Here is a 20,628-nt window from a genome sequence, read left to right on the forward strand (position 1 = left end):
CTAAATGTATTGGAAAACAAGATACACTACACTGAGCCTCTATGCTTTCCTAAGAAAGTAAGGGGAAAAAAAAGTTTGATAGCTATATCAAAAGGAGTTATTAATTATCATCAGGCATTTGTTAACCCAAATACAGAAATAAATTTTCAACTTCAGCTGATTTTTCTCTCTGTAGATGTTATATGAACTATTTCTCAATTAACAATTCTAACTTAAGCCATCCATTTCTGATACTTATAATATAAACATATATGTGATAAAAAAGTTATGCCTTCTCAGTGTCTTTGTTGATCTGAATATTTTGGTGCATTTTATATATTTCTTTTCATATCTCTCTGTCACAATTTCCCTTGACTTTTTTTTACTGCAATGACAATGAGAAAATTTATGAATAATAGTTGTATTTATAATGGACTGTGACTATAAATTTAGGAAACGAATAAACTCTAAAACATGCAAAACATGGAAAGTAGAATGAAGAAGTTATTCTACATGTTAGTTCAAAACCATATTCAAAGCTATTTATAACATATATGCTTTTCTATATGAACAATGACAATTCTGGGTGGATTTGCATTCAGAACCAAACTTGCTGCAATTACATCACGATACCTTAAAACATTGATGTTGTTTTATGTCTTTATTGGGTTCATTCCACAAAACAAATCTGGGATAATTAAATTCTAATAATTACTGAACTATTTTGGCAGTACTACATGCTTCTCCAGTTCTCGGCATTGTATACTGGTTTTGGAACTCAAAACTTTATTAACATGCAATAAAGTGAAAGGGCAAGACCTTGTGTGGACTACTAAAGCTGTTCTGGCTGAGTCAAGTTCTCTTACTGTGAACAGGACAGGGATCCATATACACATACCCACCAGTTTCATATAGGTAAACATAAATAGTATGCTTGAGAATTATTAATAGGGGAAGGGAAGATAAAGATGCAAGAGCATACTCACCGAAGGGGCAATGGCAGTAGTACCCCTCCACACTGCTCTGGCAGGACCCACCATTGAAACAGGGGTTGCATTCACAGTAATTGACAGCGGAGTCACAGGTTTTCCCTGTGATCAAGGAACAAAATCAATTTCAAGGTCAGAAGAATCAGGTCAATAGCAAAGCAAGGGTTGTATTAGAATAACGAAAGGAGAGATCATTTGAGGTTTAGGGAGGGATGGAGGGATGGAAACACAGACATTGTCCCAGCCATACTAACCATGTCCCAGGCTAACCAACCAACCGAGAGAAATTTTGAAGTGTTTCACTGTAATTATCTCATATAGGTATTGCATTGCTTTTTATTAACTGGTGTCCATACAAGAGAGATCATGAAATAAAAAGAGATGCTGTACTAAAACAAGAAGTGTTTTTTTTTTTTTTTTTTTTTTTTTTTTTTTTTTTTTTTCCCTATTGAATGCAATGTACTCAGTGTGAAGGGGATCAAAGGTAAGGACAGCTCTTGCTGGAACCTGTATGAACACAGCAGGGCAAACACAGGCTGCTATTGTACATTATATGATATTTCTTTTTCCTCATCAATTACAACCTCCTTCCTGACTTAGAGGGACCACAGTCCTCTGGAGCTAAAACATGTTACCCTGGATACATGGTCCTTTTCTAAGCAGGCATTGTCACATGTGGTAGATATTATTCACTAGAGAATATACTGAAATCACATAATTCATTTCAACAAGGAAGGGAACCAAGAGAAGAAGTGAAGATTTTAACAGATGCTGAATACTGACAAGGGGATTCTTTGTACAAAACTATGATTTTCTTTGTCTGGAAACATTAACTACAAAAGTGTTTTGTCTTCACTTCTCAGTTTTTCATTGCTCAGTTTTTACCAGTTTGTCAGCACTTCCACTATATGCCAACCTTGGTACCTGCCTTACTTTCTGCCTGTACTCCCAGTCTTCACCACCGATTCAGCAAAAACTTGAAAGCGTTGTCATGTTTTTCATTCTTATTTCTCTGCAAAAATTTGTAAAATCAGACACGCTTTTCTAAATCTCTCCTTGATCTTCATTTAGGCCCACTTAACAAAGGGTAAGACTTCTGTTTGCTTCTTCTTGCACGGATAATGAATTATTTTATTCCTTGCACCATACAAGCATAAAGTACGTTTAAGTTAGAAGTAACACATGAACTTGCATAGAGGCTGTCCGTCCTTTTGTGTCACATATTTTTTATAATTCTTACATGGCACATGACAGCAATGCACACTGATATGCAGTCCTCAGGCTTTAGAAGATCGCTGGCCTCTAAAATTGAAGAAAAATAGGACTGCGCTATATTAACTCTGCTGGTGTTTTTAGCCTTATCTCCTAATTAGAAAACCTCCTTTTTTTCTGTTCTTTTCTGTTTAAGCTAAAGAAGTTTAGAGACTGTTCTTCCGTGTAAGCAGGAGCCCTCCCTGTGTGACTGCAAGCAGGATGGAAACGGAGCGCTGGAGGATTCCTGTGGTTAACATGTAACTTGTAGATTCACCATAAATCCGGGAAACATTTCCAGTGTCTGTATCTAATTATGCTCTGGGGGTATTTATTTGTATTTTATTGTCTAATGGGCATGACTGAAGGATGAGCTAACTTTTTATGTTAGATTTTTATATTTTCTTTATTTAAAAATCATGACACATAACATTGATCTTTGACTTAGCAAAGAGAACATGTAGCAAAAATGAGGCTGAGATGCTTAAATTAGCTCAATGACGTTTCTTAGTTTTCAGAAGGAAAAATCTAAGCTAATAGGGCTTACTCAGTCTTTTAAAATTTTCCCAAAGTACTCTTCTTTGTATCAGCTCTCTTAAAGGTAGCATACTTGCTGAGTCAGCAACAGACCATGGATGTTTATTTTAGCTGCATATATTTTAACCAGTGAATAACAACATCTTTTTCATATTTAACAATTGTTTGAATAATTCATAAAACTAATAAAAGCGTGTTTGCATTTATTCCAACTGTTTTGACACAGGAGAAGACAAATACTCTGATTAAACAATTCATCAGAGCTATTAAAACTAATATTTATTTAAAATGAAGAAGAAATTTTGGCTATTCTCTGACATTCACTGAAGTGCTAAAGACCTGGGAAAAATGTATCTATTTATATTTGGAATAGTGATCCAGCAAAAGATGTCTCTGAAGTTCACTTTTTGCCTTTAAATGCATGTTAAACATGGTTATTCCAGGAAGCAAGAGTCCTTCCGCCTCTTCAGTCGTATTGGCAGAAGAAAAGTATAATTTGGGACTTCTATCCTGTTTTGTCACTATGGCTGTACCATAGGAGGATTTAAAGTAAATGTCTGATAAAGCAAGATTATTAGAAAAACACGGTAAATAGATTATGGGAGTTTTAAACTAGGAATTGATAAGTAAGTTAGTAGGTAAACAGTACAATATAATGCCACATATGTACCAGAAGAACAGCAACTTACTTCTATTCAGTATGTAATTCATTCTCATCCAAAAAGATCCTGGTATGACCACTCAAAGCTCTTTAGACAGCTGTATTTTTTAATATGGCCTTAAGATAATTCTCAGTTATACTTTTTCCTTCAAAATCCCAACTCTCCCGATTTTCTTTTCTTATGTGCATACCTCCAGGTTAACCTTATCAACCAACTGCCTTATGTCAGCTTCTTCTAAAGACAGCTGCTGTTAGAAGGCTTCATTTTCTCTTTTCTTCAAAATCCTGAAGTTCATCAACTCATTCAAATTTCCTTCTACCTTCAGATCTTCAGTCAGTCCCTCCCCAGACTCCTCTGAGACAGAAACTCTGGTGCTTCCTTAAAGGAAAGGTCTCCATATGTCAAGCTGTTATTGGCAGCCTGCATTGGTTAGTCTGCTAGGACTTTCTACATGTATCAATTTCTGTTTTTTGGATAGTCCACCAGTGTTCAAATTGCACCTCCTTACTCTTCCCTTTTAATCTAAACTATGTTCCTCCTATATCCTTATTTTTTCCCACTGTTATCTTTGCCCAGACTTGATTGGTAGAAGTGGATCTTTCTGGATGTCTGAACAAGGACAAAAGCTCTGGAAGTATGGAAAAATTTAGGCTGGAGGGACCCCAGAGGTCATGATGTCCAACCGCCATTTAAAGCAAGGCAACCTTCCAAGTTAGATCAGGTTACTCAGGGCTTTACCCAGCAGGGTTTTTTGCTTGTTTGGCATTTATTCACTGTTGGGATTCCTCCAGGAAAGTTGCTGTGATACTAGTTAAATTGTACTTGGTCCTGCAAACTTCTACTAAATTTCTACTTTGTTGTTGTTGTTGTTGTTTGTTTGTTTGTTCGTTTGTTTTAACACCTTGTTCTTCTAGCTTGTACAGCCATCTAAGGTGTGAACCTGTTGCCCTACCACTTTCAGTTATCTCCCTTGTAGCATGCTATGTTGGCTTTCCAGTATTTTAGTACAAGTACTGTAGAAGATACTCCTGCTTAATATCCTAGAACTCCATTGAACACAACTGTGAACAGTTGATTTGAAAAGTGTACTTATTCAAGTTGGACCTGGTTGCCTATCTCATGAGTTATCAACACAGTAAGGTTAATATAGGTAATAAAGGTTAAGGTTTGGGGGTTTAAATTAAGGTTAAGTTTTGGGGGGGGGGGGGGGGGGGGGGGGGGGGGGGGTTAATTAAGATTAAAATAGCTTGCGCATCTATTGCTTTTCCTGTTCTGCCTAAGGTATTATGCTTCTATTTAGACACAATTTTTTCTGGAGAGGGAAAAGACAAACAAACAAGCAAGCAAACCAAAAACAACAACAGGACTTTCAGAGAATTATGTTTTTCTTAAGAATTGACAGAAACACTAGTTAATTTGAAATTTCACCCCCACAGATAAAGTAAATCACTCAAGGAACCTTACTGGATTGAAGACAATACGAAACTGGCAGTATGCACAAAAGCATCTTCACTTGAACCCAAACTTGAAGTTTTACTACTTTGCAAAAATATGAAGCCAATGATTTTTGCTAAAATCTCATACAGCTAGAGCAGTTTTGGATTATGCAGATCATTTTCCACAGCAGTCTGCTGATTTAAGGTTTACAACATGAATTTAAGAGTACGGTTCTGATAGACCTTTGTCTCCTTAAAGCAATGTGCTTTGAAAAATTATGAGGTTTACAAGTTTTCATGGCTTATGTGAATTAATTTTCTAGAAGTATTTTCACAGAGTTGGATTATTATGCACTTCTCAACTGGGGAATTGTTTCATTAGGACAGCATAAAGAACTAGGCTAATCATATAACCTTTATTAGAATTTCAGGTTATTAAATCCAATGAGGGGAAGGAAATGTCCCAGACAATGTTTTGTGAACCAGAGACCCCAAATCTGAGCCGTCTCGGGAACTCCAGTTCAGGTAAATGAAGTGGTTAGATGAGTTTGGAGATTTGTTCTCAAACAAAGTATCAAAAGAGTCAGGGTATTCATCTTTGTATCACAAAAGCCTTTTTTGAAGAACACGAATTTTAGGATAACACAGGATAATTGATAACGGACTATCATTTATCATCCATCACCTCAAACTGATGATATCACGTGCATGAGCTTATACAAAAATCAAGCTTCCTGAGAGCAGGTTTTTTTTTTTTTTTTTTTAATTAAAAGATGTAGGAGGAACAGATACCAACTGAATGCTCTCGGATTAGATTTCAGCTGATTTGAGAATTTTACTTTTTGTGGTTCTCCATGTCCATCTTTTAAAATGGTTCTGGTATTTTAATCTGGCATTTGAAACAATTTCACAAACCTAAATTCCTTCATCTTAATGAGTCCTGGAAAACAGGAAAAGAAGGGTTCAAAGGAAGGGCAGATAACTACTGTAAATCACAAAGTATATTCCTTCTAGAAAGTGATTATTTTAAAAACAAAACCTGATCATCATTAAGAGATGTAATTATAACAGATTGTTCAAACCCTAGTAATGTTGCTCTGAGGTAATCGCTCTCCATAATCCTATTCAGTGAAATGAACTAAATTACCTTTGCAGTGTGATGAAGTGAAATGCAGCTGACAAAACATAATAAATCAAGTAAAGAAACGCTCAATTTTCAGGTAAGCCATTATAAGGGTCTATAGCTCATGCACTCAAATTTACAGTGAACAAAGTCTGTCTCAGAAAATACTAATTTCTAATTGTATGCAATACCATGTTGTTGATGTTGTTTTTTTTTTTTTTTTTTTTTTTTTTACAGAACATGGAAATTCAATTATGAGAATATTTTCATTCCAAGAGAAGCAGCAAAGCTATGTATATGATACACTGAATTAAAAATCTGCTATTTTGGCTGTCTCTTTTCTCGTTGAGGCACTCAGGGATTATATTCATAAAGAAACAGTTCCTAGCTTTATTATTACATGCACTATGGCTATCTTTAATCATATATGAATCATGATTAAAATCCCAAACAGCTGTGATTTTTTTCTGTTGGTAGTATGATAATGACATAACATTCTCTCTGACATTCTCAATCTGTATTCTGATATTTGCAGAACCCATTGAATATTAAATTTGCAGCATATCAAATACATTTCTGCAGACATAAGATGTCTAAATATACTGAATATTAATTGTGATCTTATCTAATAAGCTCTACTGATATTCAACTCCAAAGATATTTTGGGTTTTAATTACATACTTTGGCGCCATTTGTTTTCTGTCTTGACCAATTAATCCCAAGACACTTAAATAATTCTTGATTCTGCAATGACCAACTGATTTTAAAAAGATCTGACTCCCAAATATAAACAGCTGCCTCAGTCGTACTCTATTTCAAAATTATTTGTGTTGACAAGTAGTCTAAGGAAGCTCATATCTGATGCCAAATTTAATTCATACCATGAAAGAAATCAAACACTTCAAATTGTAAAAGTCTCTTATCACATTTTCTTAGTTAAAACATCTTTCTTTTTTTTTTTTTTTTTTTTTTTCTTCAAGTGTTTGTCACATGTAAAGCTTTATTTTTAGCTGACATAAAGGGTGAACATTAAGCTTTAATACCAGAAAAAATGACCTGAACATTTCTTTAATGCTTCAAATTGTAGGCTAGAGGCATATATTACAGTATGCTGCTAGAGTTAATGAAGTGTTTTGCTTAGTTGCAATATCAAACATATGTCCATTTAACCTCTGGTCCTAATGGCCTGAAGAGTTACAGGGGAGAGGCACCCTAGAATTATTTTGCCATGCTCCTGGCAAAATAATTGGATATACTAATACAACATAAAATAAACTCCTGGATCAGTAACTTAATTAGAACTGCTTGACAATTAACAACAATTGCTCCTGGCCTGAGGCTCAGTAGTACGTTTGTAAGGTTCACACAAAAGATCACATCAGCATCCTCTGTATCACGAGACCTTTCACATCGAACACGTATCAACTGCTATAGTTATGCCTTAAATGACATAGTCATGCCTTTGTTTGAAATAGATTAATCTTCTTTGCAATGAAGTAGATGATATCTCCTGTGCTAATCTGATTTAAGAAAAAAGAAAAACAAAACAAAACAAAAACAAAAGCCAATCCCCCGATTGCTGCACTGGTTACAGACAAGTTTTGGGGGCAATGGTGGCAAGCCCAAATATTCACACTGTAATGAGCACAGCTGTTTTAACCTGGGCTACCCCAGGGTATCTGAGATGCAGAAATACACTTTAGAAGAGGTAATGGAAGCTTTATTATATCTTCTCTAGTTAAGCTCTTTAATATGTCTCTAAAAATTGGCCATAATCAACAATTAACATTGTTCAGACCTTTCTTAAAGAACGTACTCAGACAAAAATGTTTTATTTTCTTTTGCTTTTATTTGCTTAGGGTGCTCTAAGCACAATAGAAATGTCTGAATGAGGCAACCCTGTACCTAAATAAAGTTTAATTGTAAATTGTATTTTTTATTTGTGTCTGTTTTCTATGCACACAATGAACAGATTATAGAAAGACCATACTACAACTTGAATTTTATCCAAAGGTTATGCACAAAAAGGCTGAAGCCTTGCAGTAGTACACCCATTTTGCAACTGGAGTGTTTCACTGAAGTAGTGAGACAGGCTAGATGCAACCTTGCACAAAGATCCAACTGCAAAGTCCCTGTCTCTTTTTCGCTTGAGAAACTGTCATTCAGAAATTATAATTACAGACTGGAAGTTCATCCCCTGGTCAAATCTTTTTGAGGGTGATCTGAATTCCTCTTGAAGATCTGTTGACAGAAGAGAGATCTCCACTGACTGCAGTGGGAACCTACGTGCCTCTCCCACAGCCATAGCCACCTGAAGGCTGGTGAGGGGAATACCACCAGAATATATGACAGACTGTATCAGCTTATAAAGTGGTGATTTTCTAGAGAAAGTATATATGATTCACATATCGTAGAAAAGACATTTGATTTTTTTTTTTTTTTTTTTTTTTTTTTTTTTTTTTTTTTCTTGAAAGTGCCTCACATTCAATGCTAATAGCTAAAGTATTGCACAACTTTCTAATACACACAAGAACCACAGATGGAGGAAGACCCAAGCAGACAAAGACTATGCCAGAAAAAAAAAAAAAAAACAATTATGTATATGAACTTAAGTTTACAGGCTACTTGGCATAGGGCTGTTTTCCCAAATTTCACCCTAAGCAATAAATGAAGACTAAGGCTGGAAGGCAGTCATGCTAAAATAATTTCAAGCAGGCAAATTCAGCGGGCCAAAGTTCTGATGGTATAATTACTCATGACAACCAAGTAGTTTTCTTCTGCTAGAAAAGGACTTACTGTATTTTCATCCAACCCCTAACACTATATATGTTACAGTGACTTTAGTGGTTTAAGATAATTTGCAATCTCAATCTGTTGATACTTATCTTAAAATAACTGAAAGCATCCAGAACCCTTACATGAGGAGCCAGGAATTTAATTTAGTATAATTTAATTAATAAATGTGCTCTTTGATGACTGCAAATGAAATACATATAGTTTCCACATGACACTATACACTAGAGCCTCGTTACCATGAAAGCCAAGTCTGCTTTTCTAGGAATAATATGTAACAAATATTAGAGAAAAAATACTCAGAAGAGGTAGGAATGCTGAAGCCATTTCTGTTATTATATATATATATGTATGTATGTATGTATGCATATATGCATATTTGATCATTTTGCCTGAGTTTTGTGTTCTTTCCCATATCCTTCATCTGTTTTCTGTCTTGTACAACTGTAAGCAATTTGGGGCAGAGGCTGATTTTCTTGCTTGGAACACTTCTAACAGACTCAAAATACACTACAGTATGTATAACAATAACAAAAACAGAAAAAGTCGTATTTAAGCATTGGAAATGATTTCTACATATTTAATAAATTAAAATAGCTCTTGAAAAATCCTTCTGCCCTAATACGAATCAGGTAAGTGAGATCTGCTAGAGGACAGAGCTAAAATGAAATAAACATAGAATCATTTAAATTGGAAAAGACCTCTAAGATCATCTGGTCTAACCTTTAACCTAGCACTGCCTATTCCATTATTAAACCATGTCACTAAGCTCTACATCTACACATTTTTTGAAGACCTCTAGGGATGGTGATTCAACTACTTCTCTGGGTAGCCTGTTCCAATACTTCACAACCCCTTTCAGTGAAGAAATAATACTGCAGGCACCTCGTCTTCTCAGTTTTCATAACTAAAAATACTTTCTTCTGCATGACCTCTTCACCTATTGGAAATGCACATATTCAGATAATTGCAGCTGGAATTTATCATGGGCTAAAAAGGAACGTTTCTGCCCTTTTTCTAATTCTTCTTCACTATAATATGAAAAGAATTGAAAGCATACCTGTATATCCAGTTTTGCAAACACAATTGAAGCTTCCAGGGAAGTTCTGGCAGGCAGCACCGTTTTTACACGGGTTGGAAAGGCACTCGTTGACGTCCCTCTCACAGGCCATGCCGGTGAAACCCTCTGGGCAACTGCAGGAGAAGCCCCCCACCAAATTGTGGCAAGTCCCATCATTGTGGCAGGGGGATGGGAGGCACTCGTCGATGTCGGTCTCGCACAGGCTCCCCTCATATCCTGGCATGCACCTGCACACGAAGGACCGGAGGGGCTCATTGGCTACGATGATGACGGGGACACTCTCGTGGGTCCTCAGAGCCGGGCTCACAGCCAGCCTCCTCGCACAGCTCCCTCCATTCTGGCATGGGTTCTGCAGGCACGAGTCGTGATCCACGGACTCAACCCTCACCCCGCTCTGGCGGAAGAGGATGTCTTTGATGCTCTCAAAGAAGGTGGCCACACCGCTGGGATTCACGTACTGGTTGCCACTGCGTTTGACGGCTGCCATGAGGAAGGTCTGGTTGCTCTCCTCGTACAGCCCGTAGAGCTGCACGGCCGTGCCCAGCCCTGTCAGCTGTGAGCTGGCAATTCGCAGGAAGTGCAGATAGTGGTTTGTCAGGAAATCCCGCACGGTGTGGATGCTCAAGCGGAGGAGGATGCTGTTGTCAATGGTGGCATTACTGAAGCCTGCAAAGAAAATCCGGACGCTGCTCGTGACAGCACCGTGCAACCCATCGTTGCTGAGGACGGCCAGGTCAAACACTCCATCCGTGGACCTTGCCTGCGAGTGCAGCTCACAGGTGCCCCCGGGAATACTGAAGAGGCTGGTGACTCCTGAGGTGAGGGAACACTGAAAGCTGTCTAACACATCTGGATCCTGCGGCTTTACGTTGCCCAAAATTCCACCTGGGAAGAGGTTGCCATAATAGTGAACAAAGATTTCTACCGTTCTGGGCTGAGACGGGTTGTCATTTTGGTCTATTACCTTTATCTGCACAGTTCCTGTGGAAGACATCTGAGGAACCCCAGAGTCTCTCGTAATCACCGACAGGTAGAAATCGCTGATTTGCTCCCTGTCAATCTCCCTTGTTGTGGTCAGAACACCAGTGGTGCTAAGGCTGAAGTAACTGGTTGCAGGGCCGGTGCTGAGCAGGTAGTATGTGAAAGGACCTTGGTTTGGAGGGAGATCAGGATCTGACGACTGAAGTGTCATCACGAGAGTTCCCGCACGATTATTCTCCATGACTTCTCCTTGGCTGGTGGACAAGGTGGGGCCGTTATCATTGATATCTTCCAAGGTTACCAATAAAGAGGCACTGCCTGTAGCAGACGGCGTTCCCGAATCAATGGCCAGCACGGACAGATTGTACACAGGCAGCGTTTCTCGATCCAGTTCTGCAGTGACAGTGACCTGTCCTGTCTGAGGGTTGATGGAAAAGGCACTGTTGTTGTTGCCAGACCCAATGAAATAGGAAAACCTGCTCCAGCTAGGGACAGAATCTGAATCAAAGGCACTTACAAATGTGACATGGGTGCCTGGAGGAACACCCTCGCTGATTTGTATGTTGTAGGTTGCTAAAGTGAAAACAGGGGGATCATTGGCATCCAGTACAGTAATATTAACTGTTACTTCATCTATATCCGCACCACGAATGCTTCCAAGATTTTTTGCAAGAACTTTCAAAGAGATTCGTTCTTCTTTTTCTCTGTCAAGAGGTCCTGAAACATAGATCTGGCCACTTTTCTCATCTATCTGGAAGCCTTTCTTTCTGCTGTTGCCAAAGATAAGGTAATGGACTTCTCCATCAGTTCCCATATCACGATCACTTGCAAAAACTTCACCTACAATGGTACCTTTGGGGGCCGCCTCAGAAACTTCAAAATAATAAAGCTTGGACACAAAACGGGGCACATATTCATTTGTCCCTTCTAACTGGATGTTGACACTAGCAAAGCTGCACCTCTCTTCATCTGGAACATTAAAAGCCTTTACTGTTAAATGATAACTTTGCTTTGTTTCATAATCTAAAAACCCCTGGGTGGTGATTGTCCCTGTATTGGGGTCAATGACAAAGAGGTCACTATCTGAGGACTGAATAGCATATGCAATCACAGCATTAGGTCCAGAATCAGCATCAGTGGCATTTAAACGAATAACAGTTGTCCCACTCGGGGCATTTTCTAATACATTGGGAAAGTAGTCCTCAGGGCTGAATGCTGGAGAATTATCATTCACATCAATGACATTAATGGTGACACTGCAGTAGCCTGTTCTGGACACCCATCCTCCATCTGTGGCAGTAACAACTAGCTCATGCTTTTGGTGTAACTCAAAATCGAGTGGTTTGGCTAGTGTCAGTGTACCAGTAGTTGTGTTAATAGCAAAGGTGCCAGCCTCATTTCCAGAGGAAATGTTATATCTGATTAACCCATTCATGGCGGCATCTCTGTCCCTGGCTGAAACCGTCCTGACCACTGTTCCAACAGAGTGACTCTCCGGGATAGTGACACTCATGCGGCTTTGAGAAAACTCAGGTGTATGGTAATTTTCCTCTGTTACAACTATTTCAACAGCTACCTCAGATGAGAGTGGTGGATTACCTTTATCCTTTGCTTTTACTTTAAATAGAAAATTTTTGTTCAAATCAGCCATTAGTGAAGATGACACAGAAATCCAGCCCGTACTCCTGTCCAGTCTGAATTTATTAGTTTTGCTTTCATCAGAAACAAAGTATTCCACTTCAGAATTCAAACCAAAGTCTTTGTCATCCACTGCAGTAACTTTAATTAAGTTTGTGCCAACTCTCACGTTCTTAGTAACAGGTGTAAAATATTTAGGAGCGAGGAACAGTGGTGCATTGTCATTGCTGTCTACTATGTTAATTGTAACGGTTGTCTCACTCAGCAGCGGAGGACTGCCTCGGTCTGAAGAAGTAACTATGAAGCTGTGCCTATTAATGTTGACATTGCTTGAACCACTCGAGTTTTGGTACCTTAAATATTGCTTGTTGAAAATTACCCCGGTGGTTGCGTTGATCCGGAAGAACTCGGACTGGGATTTTATGAAGTAGAAGACTTGACCATTAGATCCTTCATCGGGATCAGTGGCTGAAACCTGGGTGACCTTCAACCCAATCCCAGGAAGCTCGGGACACTCCAAGTAATAGGATGGCTTTGTAAACCGTGGGGCATTATCATTGACATCTGTGACAAATATGGTGACATCCGTACTCACTGTCCAGCCAGAGTCATGTGCAGAGACTCTGATTCTGTAGCGATCTGTGTCCTCCCTGTTTAGTGGTCTGCTAACTGTAATATCCCCAGTGCTTGGATTTATGATAAATGGGAGACTGGTATCCCTTATGGAGTACCTGCTGATGGCATTCATACCGATGTCTTCATCTGAAGTTGTGACTCGGGTTACTGTAAAACCCAGAGGTGCGTTTTCAGGCACAGAAGCACTGAATATCTGGGAAAACCTCGGGGCATTATCATTTTCATCCAAAATATTAATGATAACTTTGACAGTCGTGCTCTGGAGGGGGGTGCCTTTATCTGAAGCCTTTATGGTTAGTGTGTATTGAGACAATTTCTCCCTGTCCAAGGGCCTGACACTTCTGATCTCACCAGTGGCTCGATTGATACTGAAACTATTTTCCGTATTGCCTTCAATGATTTCATAATTTAACTGTCCATTAACACCACTGTCCTTATCAACAGCAGCCACCGTCAGTATCTTCCGTGGGGACAGGTTCTCCACTACTTCAGCAATGAAGGGATCTTGCTCAAACTCCGGTGCGTTATCATTGACGTCTACCACTGTTACTTCCAATTTCTTATACGAGGAAAAAGGAGGAAAGCCTGTATCTCTGGCCTCAATCCAAACCACGTATTTCTGTATGGCTTCAAAATCCAAAGCCTGACCGACAGAAAGCTGTCCTGTTACCTGATCGACCAGGAAGGTGTTGCCCAGGTTACCACTGGCGATGTAGTAGGACAAGGAGCCTCCTCTGGCTGAAGACCCAGAAACAGTGGTGACAAGTGTACCGACTACTTGGTTTTCAGGAAACGTGAAAGTCTCCTGTTCGGCTTGAACACGTGGAAATTCTTCTCTGTTCACAAATCTCACAGTGACTGTTGTTGAGTCTGTCTTGGGGTACCGGCCGCCATCCCTCACGTGGACAGAAATGGTGACTTCAGACTCTCCTGCCAGTGCATTAGAAGATAGGATTGCCCCTCTTTCTGGATCAATATGGAATTTCTCGGAGTTTTTCCCCACAAGGGAATAATGGAGCTCAGCATTGGAGCCAGCATCAGCATCGGTGACAGTCACTGCAAACACAAATGAGCCTGAAATGGAGAACAGAGACAAGCCAGTTTATGAATAAATGTGTGATTGTGGAAAATGAGATACCAGCTTTTCACTTGGAAACACTGTGAGGGTAACCCTTCTGATATTCTTCCTGGAGAAGCATGCTCTTTCTTACACTGCTCTGAAAACAAACTGCTTCGCAAAATCTTAAGTTCAACAAGCTGAGTTTGTGAGCCCACAAAACATGCATGCAGCCATAAAATGTAGGTCTGAAAACTAGGTCACTGCATTCAGGGAAATGTCAGTATGGATGTCAGTGTTTGTGCATACATCTGCACTGGCAACTGGACCTACAATTTTTTGGAAGTCTAGCATCCTATTTCTAGAACATTTACATTGCAAAAGCCATAAATCAAGTGAGACTGAATGGGATTTTGATTTTTTTGAGTTACTCATCATTTATTTATCCATGTAAGAAACATAACACAACAACAACAACAAAGAATTTTCTGCAATTCAACAACTATTAAGTGAACAGGCAGCACCACTGGATATTTATTTATGTAATGTCTCACCTTCCCTTGCAACCGTTTCTTCCTATTTCCCAGATATTCCTCCTTTGTCTCCAATAGCCTCACACATCTGATTTTTAAGAGTATTAAGATGACAATAACTAATGGGACCACATTTTTAAAATCATGCTGATCATCTGAGATAGGAGTGCTGAGTCACACAGGAATGAGGGTGCTAAGTCACATAGAAATAATAATAAGAAGAAAACTCCAGTGCAATAACATCAATATGTTATGTTTCGTATCTTTCACATTTATGTTTCCCAATAAGCTTCACTGTACAGGCACCCTATTAGCATCTCTATTTGCAAGAAGTTTCCTTTTGCACTGGAGTTTATAGATTCAATACATGGCAGATCTTTTCGAATTTGATACTGTCCTACCAATTTGCAGAACACTCTGTTGATGTTTTACTAGTACTTAAATTTAGAAAATAACTATTATGTATAAAAAACAATGTTGTTTTCAACCTCTTAAGGCAAAATCAGTTACACACAGGAATTACTTTGACAGTGTCTCCTTAAAACTATACTTGATGTCACTATCTGTCATGTGCAATGATATGTACTCCATAGGGAAGAATATTTAGACAATTACAATATTCAAATTCTTGTGAGAAATGAGATAGAAAAAAATAGATTTTTGCTTCAGTTAAAAAAATTGTACTATTAATTACTATTATTAGTTTCTCTTTTTAGTCTTGATTAAAAATGTTGACAAATTAAGCTTTGTTTTCTTTCAAACCATACACTACATATTCTGATTGGAATAAAAGCAAAATTCTCATACAAATTTTGAGGCTTTGGTGGTGTGATCTTATTATTTTCTTTTTTTTTTTTTTTTTAAAGCTACATTGCAATGAAGTGTTTTTTTTTTTTTTTTTTTTTTTTTTTTCTAATGGATGCTATGCCTGGTAGTAAAATCACTGTCAACAGCCTTTCAAACTAATTTGAAAAGATATCAACATTTCCTTTTAATGAAAATAAGCTATCAAATAAGGAATTTGTGCCTGTATCTCAAGCTTTTTGCTAAGTGAAAAACAGTAAAAATGGCTTAAGTGTTCTATGCACTTTTAGTTATAAGAGGTCTCATACAAAAAGTGTCCAAAACCAGTATTGCCTGAATACATCAGTTAAACATATGTATGCTCCTCATAATCACATTTAAGGAAACAACCCAGAAAGAACCATACAAAGGCACTGTGCCCTAGTCCGGGTACACAAAGATTCACCAATGCAATAATCATATACTCCCATTATGCTGTTCTGGAAACAGGGAAGAAATAAAAACAAATTCATTCTTCCATAAAAAGAAGAAGTATTTGCAATTGTTTAAAATTTAGAAAGACAACCCCAAGACAAAGAAATAAGCTTTTTTAAATTTTTCTTTTAAAGGAAAATTTGTTTTGTAAACCATTTGTCTTGGACTGCTCTGTGTAAGAATCACATATGTATGCAAATGCATGTGAAAATGGACAGAACTGCTGGCTTCTACAATCAACTGCTACGACTGCAGTTTGGTGAATCTGTGGTAATACCGTAATCATCTTTACAAACCTTTAACTGTTTTGGGATAGCAGAAGTTTCAATATCAGTCTATTTTAAATCTTAGAAAAGTCTTAGTATCAGAATCATTCAGTATATTCTCCCTATCTCCCTGCAAATGCATATGTTCTCCTCTTTCTTTCCCCTTGTAATGCCAATTTTGTAAATAGAAAATATTAGTATTTTAGAGTTACCCATTTCTAGTTTCTTTATTTATCAGGCTTGTTTAAACATAAACCAAAACAGAAATTAATGTCTGCATTGAGTGAAGTAACTGTAACTTAGGAGCACGTTCAACAAAAGTAGGGTTGCTGCTTGGCTTTACTTTTACATTACTTCACCACTTGGCTCAATGAAAAGCAACATAATTAACATCCAAGACAGAAGATATGGAAGGCTTTTCAGAAGATGTTGACGAAATCCTCTTTAAGAATTACTCAAGGCTGCCAAAAAATATCTACATGCAGGAGGTGACTTTAAGAGGAAAAAAAGGCTACTGCCTTCCTAACCCTAACAAAGCAATTAAATTTGATCACCTGTTTGCCTATCAGATTGAAAGCTGGGTGCTCATTTATACTATGTCCTCTTTATATAACAAGAGTACAAATGGGACTGGATGGAAGGAAGAAACTAAAAAAAAATGCTAAAATGCAGGTCATATATTTTGCCTTGTATTCATTCCTGTGCAACACAAATATAAAACCTAGAAAATAGCTTCAGAGGAATATCTCAGAAACATTTCTTGTGGCATAGCTTTGCATTCAGTAATATATTAATGCAATCTGAAGTATCCTAAGTACTGCCACCTATCAGGTTACCTGAAGCGGTAGGCGATGGGACATGGGTGACGTAGGGATGGTGTTGAAATTTGGGAGGATTGTCATTCACGTCGGCAACAGCAACGAGCACACTGGTGGAACTGGAGAGAGGCCTGGGGTAGCCCCCGTCACTTGCCACCACCACCAAAGTGTAGTTCTCTCTCGTCTCTCGATCGAGTAGGGCGCTGGTGATGATCTGTCCTGTTGATGGGTTGATTGTGAATTGTGAATTGCCACCAGTAAGCCTATAGCTGTTTGAAAGAAAAAAAATTAGAAAAAAAAAAATCAATTAGTATTTCATAAGGCAGGCTGCTGCCTCAGGATAATAACAATTTTTTATACTGTTCAGACCACCATGCTGATGGACATCGACATAAAGATTTTCTTCTGCCTATCCATCTGTCTTCACTTTTTTTCTCTTCCATATTTTGAGACCTCTCAGAAATGGCATTTCTGGGGATTTCCAAATGCACTTGCTTAACACTGATAGATTTCTAATAAATGAGGAGTAGACTGAGCCTTTGTACGTTTGGAGACACAGCTGGGCATTCTCTCAAAATTGCAAGTGGCCTGCTAGAGGCAGCCTCTAGTACTGATTTCCTTGGGCTAATGCATTAAGTGTTACTCCAAAGGACTGACATTTCTTAACTGAAACTGCAGAATACAATTAGAAATAATACTACTTTCTAAAATAAAAGGATGACTTTTACAAAATAATATGAAGGTTTATAATTTATAGTTTCCTGATACTGAGCAAAGTTTTGCTATTCAAGATTTCAATTATAGTTTATAGTAATTCATAATAAATCAGAGTAAATCAGTAACTGCAAAACTATGCTAATAGCAACTAATCATGAGAGAGTGTGCAAAAATGTGGTAAGAACGGATTTTGTGCTCACTGTACCTCGTTGTACTGCACTTCTGGCTTGTTAGCACAGTGAATTTGTCCTTGCTTTTTGAATGCTTACGCATCTTCTGTTAGTACAGAACAAATCTCAAAGGCACCTGGAGCACTAGGTTGTATTTTTAAAGATAACTGGTTAACATTAGATTTCTGTTAATTCAGAAAATGGGCTTTCTACAAAACACAGGAAAAAAAAGCTGGCTAAAATGAACAACTCTCATATCTCATATTACAGCCCCTACAATTGAGATTAGCATTGTTTCTTCAGAGAAGCCTGTTATGGCACAGTAGCAACTTTTCTGAAGTACACAATTATATAAAATATTCAGAAGAAAACTACTGTTATGAAAGAGAGTAACATTCACATCTTCAGCTTTTCAAAATCAAAACACGCTATGACAGAAATAATAACACAGGCCAGAAGCTTTTCCTAGAGGATTGATAGCCAGCCTGTGTAATAGGCTGTGGCAACCTCTCATGCTCAGTCATTAATCTCTACAGAATGCCAGGAGCATATTTTAATTGCTTAATTATGATTCAATATGATGGCCATATGTAATTATTCTCCAGCCAAAGAAAAGTGCATCTAGGGTGTAAGAAATGTGCACAAAGCTTAAAGCACCACTTAAATCTCTCTAAATGCCGGCAGCACGGACACGTTTCATCTGTGTTTTGCAGTGTTTTAACATTGTGTGAGACAGTCTCTCTCTCATGTACTTCCATGTACGAAGAATGGCTCAAGCATTACTATTGGAAAGGCACTGTGAGAGACATTAAAAAAAAAATACGTTTGCCATGGGATATTCTGAGTTATAGCTGAGTATAACTTCACACCAATTAAATTGACAATGCAAGTGTCTGTATTTAAAAAAAAATAAATTCCAAACTAAGCCAAAAGATAAATACATGAAACTGTAATCATGGCAACTAGTATACCAGGAAACTGACTGAAGTGCTTAAAATCCGGCCTTTTGACTGTGCTGACCCTTCTTATCTATACTGCCTTCAACGATACTATTCAAGCATGCATTACCATTAACAACCTCATCAGCTCCTTGTAATGATTTCACAGGTTATCACCAGAAATAAGAGGAAAAAGAGTTGGCATATATTGATATGTTACAGTTTTGCAGAAGATTAGCTACTTTTTGCATAATGAAGTTCGTTTTTTGACTTTATATGAAAATCTTAACATGGAATTGTATATCCCATCTATGGAAATCAAAGATTTGATTTTGGAATGGGGTCTAATAAGACTGCGAAGGAATTTTTGAGTGCTCAGCACTTCTGACAAGAAGGGCTTATGTATTCTGGTCCCTCTAGCTTTTGTTAGTTCTGTAATACCAGTCATATTTTAAGGTTTGCATTATTCTAAACACTAAACCTGGACAAGTTCTGTCAAAGAAAAACAAAGTATGTTTCTGAGTCGAAAAAGTGCAAAACAAAACCTCAAAACAGTCTTAAAATAGCTTCTTACAAAAAAAAAACATCTTAATCAACTATTCTGCTATGAGGTATTGAGTAAGTGACTAAAGACTAATAGCAGAAATATCAAAGCAATTCAAACATAGTAAAGAAATCTGAGAGCGCTCTGATAATTTTTGGTTATGGGATGAAATCATTATAATCATTCATGATTTGTATGGAATTATTTTTTCTAAAGAAGCTTTCCAGAAATAGTTTCTCTGAGTGAGAGTGAAATGGATTAAAAGCTTCATTGTTTCACAATTTAATAAATGGAAATTTTGGACACTTTTCAAATATTTAAAGATGCCAAGACATAAAGTTCCTATTTATGGCTTGTAGCTATTTGAAATAAAATATTGCAGTATTTTATATACACTTGCTTCATTATAACATAATTCTTCTTTATTTCCTTTTTTTTTTTTTTTTTTTTTTTATGAGCACAGTTATATTCCTACACACTTTGAAGAATGAATAGAAATTGCAAATGAATAAGCTACTTTTATATTTTTTTTTTTTTTAAGTTTGGAAACAGGCATGGGTGTTTACATTAACAAAAGTTAATTTTGAAGAGATAACCTACATGTTCTTGTGATTTAATAACTAATTAGAATCTGATTTGTATTCCATTACCAGTAAATCTGTCCTCAGTGGATAATTTTTACCTTCTCACTGCCACTTAGCATCTTAATTACTCTTGCCTGTGAACTAGCAATGGCCAGTGTTCAGCCCAGTGGCTAGTTAATTACAAGTCCTCAGTTCTAAATGCTATGCTAAATATAATGCTAAAGCTTTAAAAAGGCTAAAAAATCTGACGGTAGTCAGTAACACAGAATAATCACAGCCTATGTCATATTTCTTTAGTCAAAGAATGTATACGGAAGGACTGCCTGCTTAATTTCTTAATCCATTTATTATATTAGTTTTTTTGTTTGTTTGTTTGTTTGTTTGTTTTTCTATACTTAGCAAGACATTTAGCCCATCAACAATAACGCTTAGGTGTGAATTAGACTCACATTTGCTTTTAATGTAGTTAAAAATTAAAAAACAGTACTGCAAATTTCCTTGACCTTAATACATTTCTAAAAGCTTATTTAAAAACAAAAATCAGATTTGCTGAAAGAGTTAGCTGTACACTGTCCTTTTCTGCCTTAAAGCTTTATGTCTTGTTGATGATGGATACT

General features: G+C 37.4%; 1 protein-coding gene across 1 annotated transcript in view; it reads right to left on the reverse strand.

Moving 5' to 3' along the window:
* The window catches only part of FAT4 (FAT atypical cadherin 4), a 142,070-nt gene that overhangs the window by 19,961 nt on the left and 101,481 nt on the right, over window positions 1-20,628 (reverse strand). Inside the window, exons 8-10 of the mRNA XM_032186777.1 lie at window positions 17,077-17,327; window positions 9,831-14,180; window positions 966-1,070 (exon numbers count right to left, since the gene is read on the reverse strand). Of these exons, the coding sequence (XP_032042668.1) occupies window positions 966-1,070; window positions 9,831-14,180; window positions 17,077-17,327 (4,706 nt within the window). The remainder of the gene's footprint in view (window positions 1-965; window positions 1,071-9,830; window positions 14,181-17,076; window positions 17,328-20,628) is intronic.

Source organism: Aythya fuligula, chromosome 4 (assembly GCF_009819795.1).
Source record: "Aythya fuligula isolate bAytFul2 chromosome 4, bAytFul2.pri, whole genome shotgun sequence".
Lineage (NCBI taxonomy): Eukaryota > Metazoa > Chordata > Aves > Anseriformes > Anatidae > Aythya > Aythya fuligula.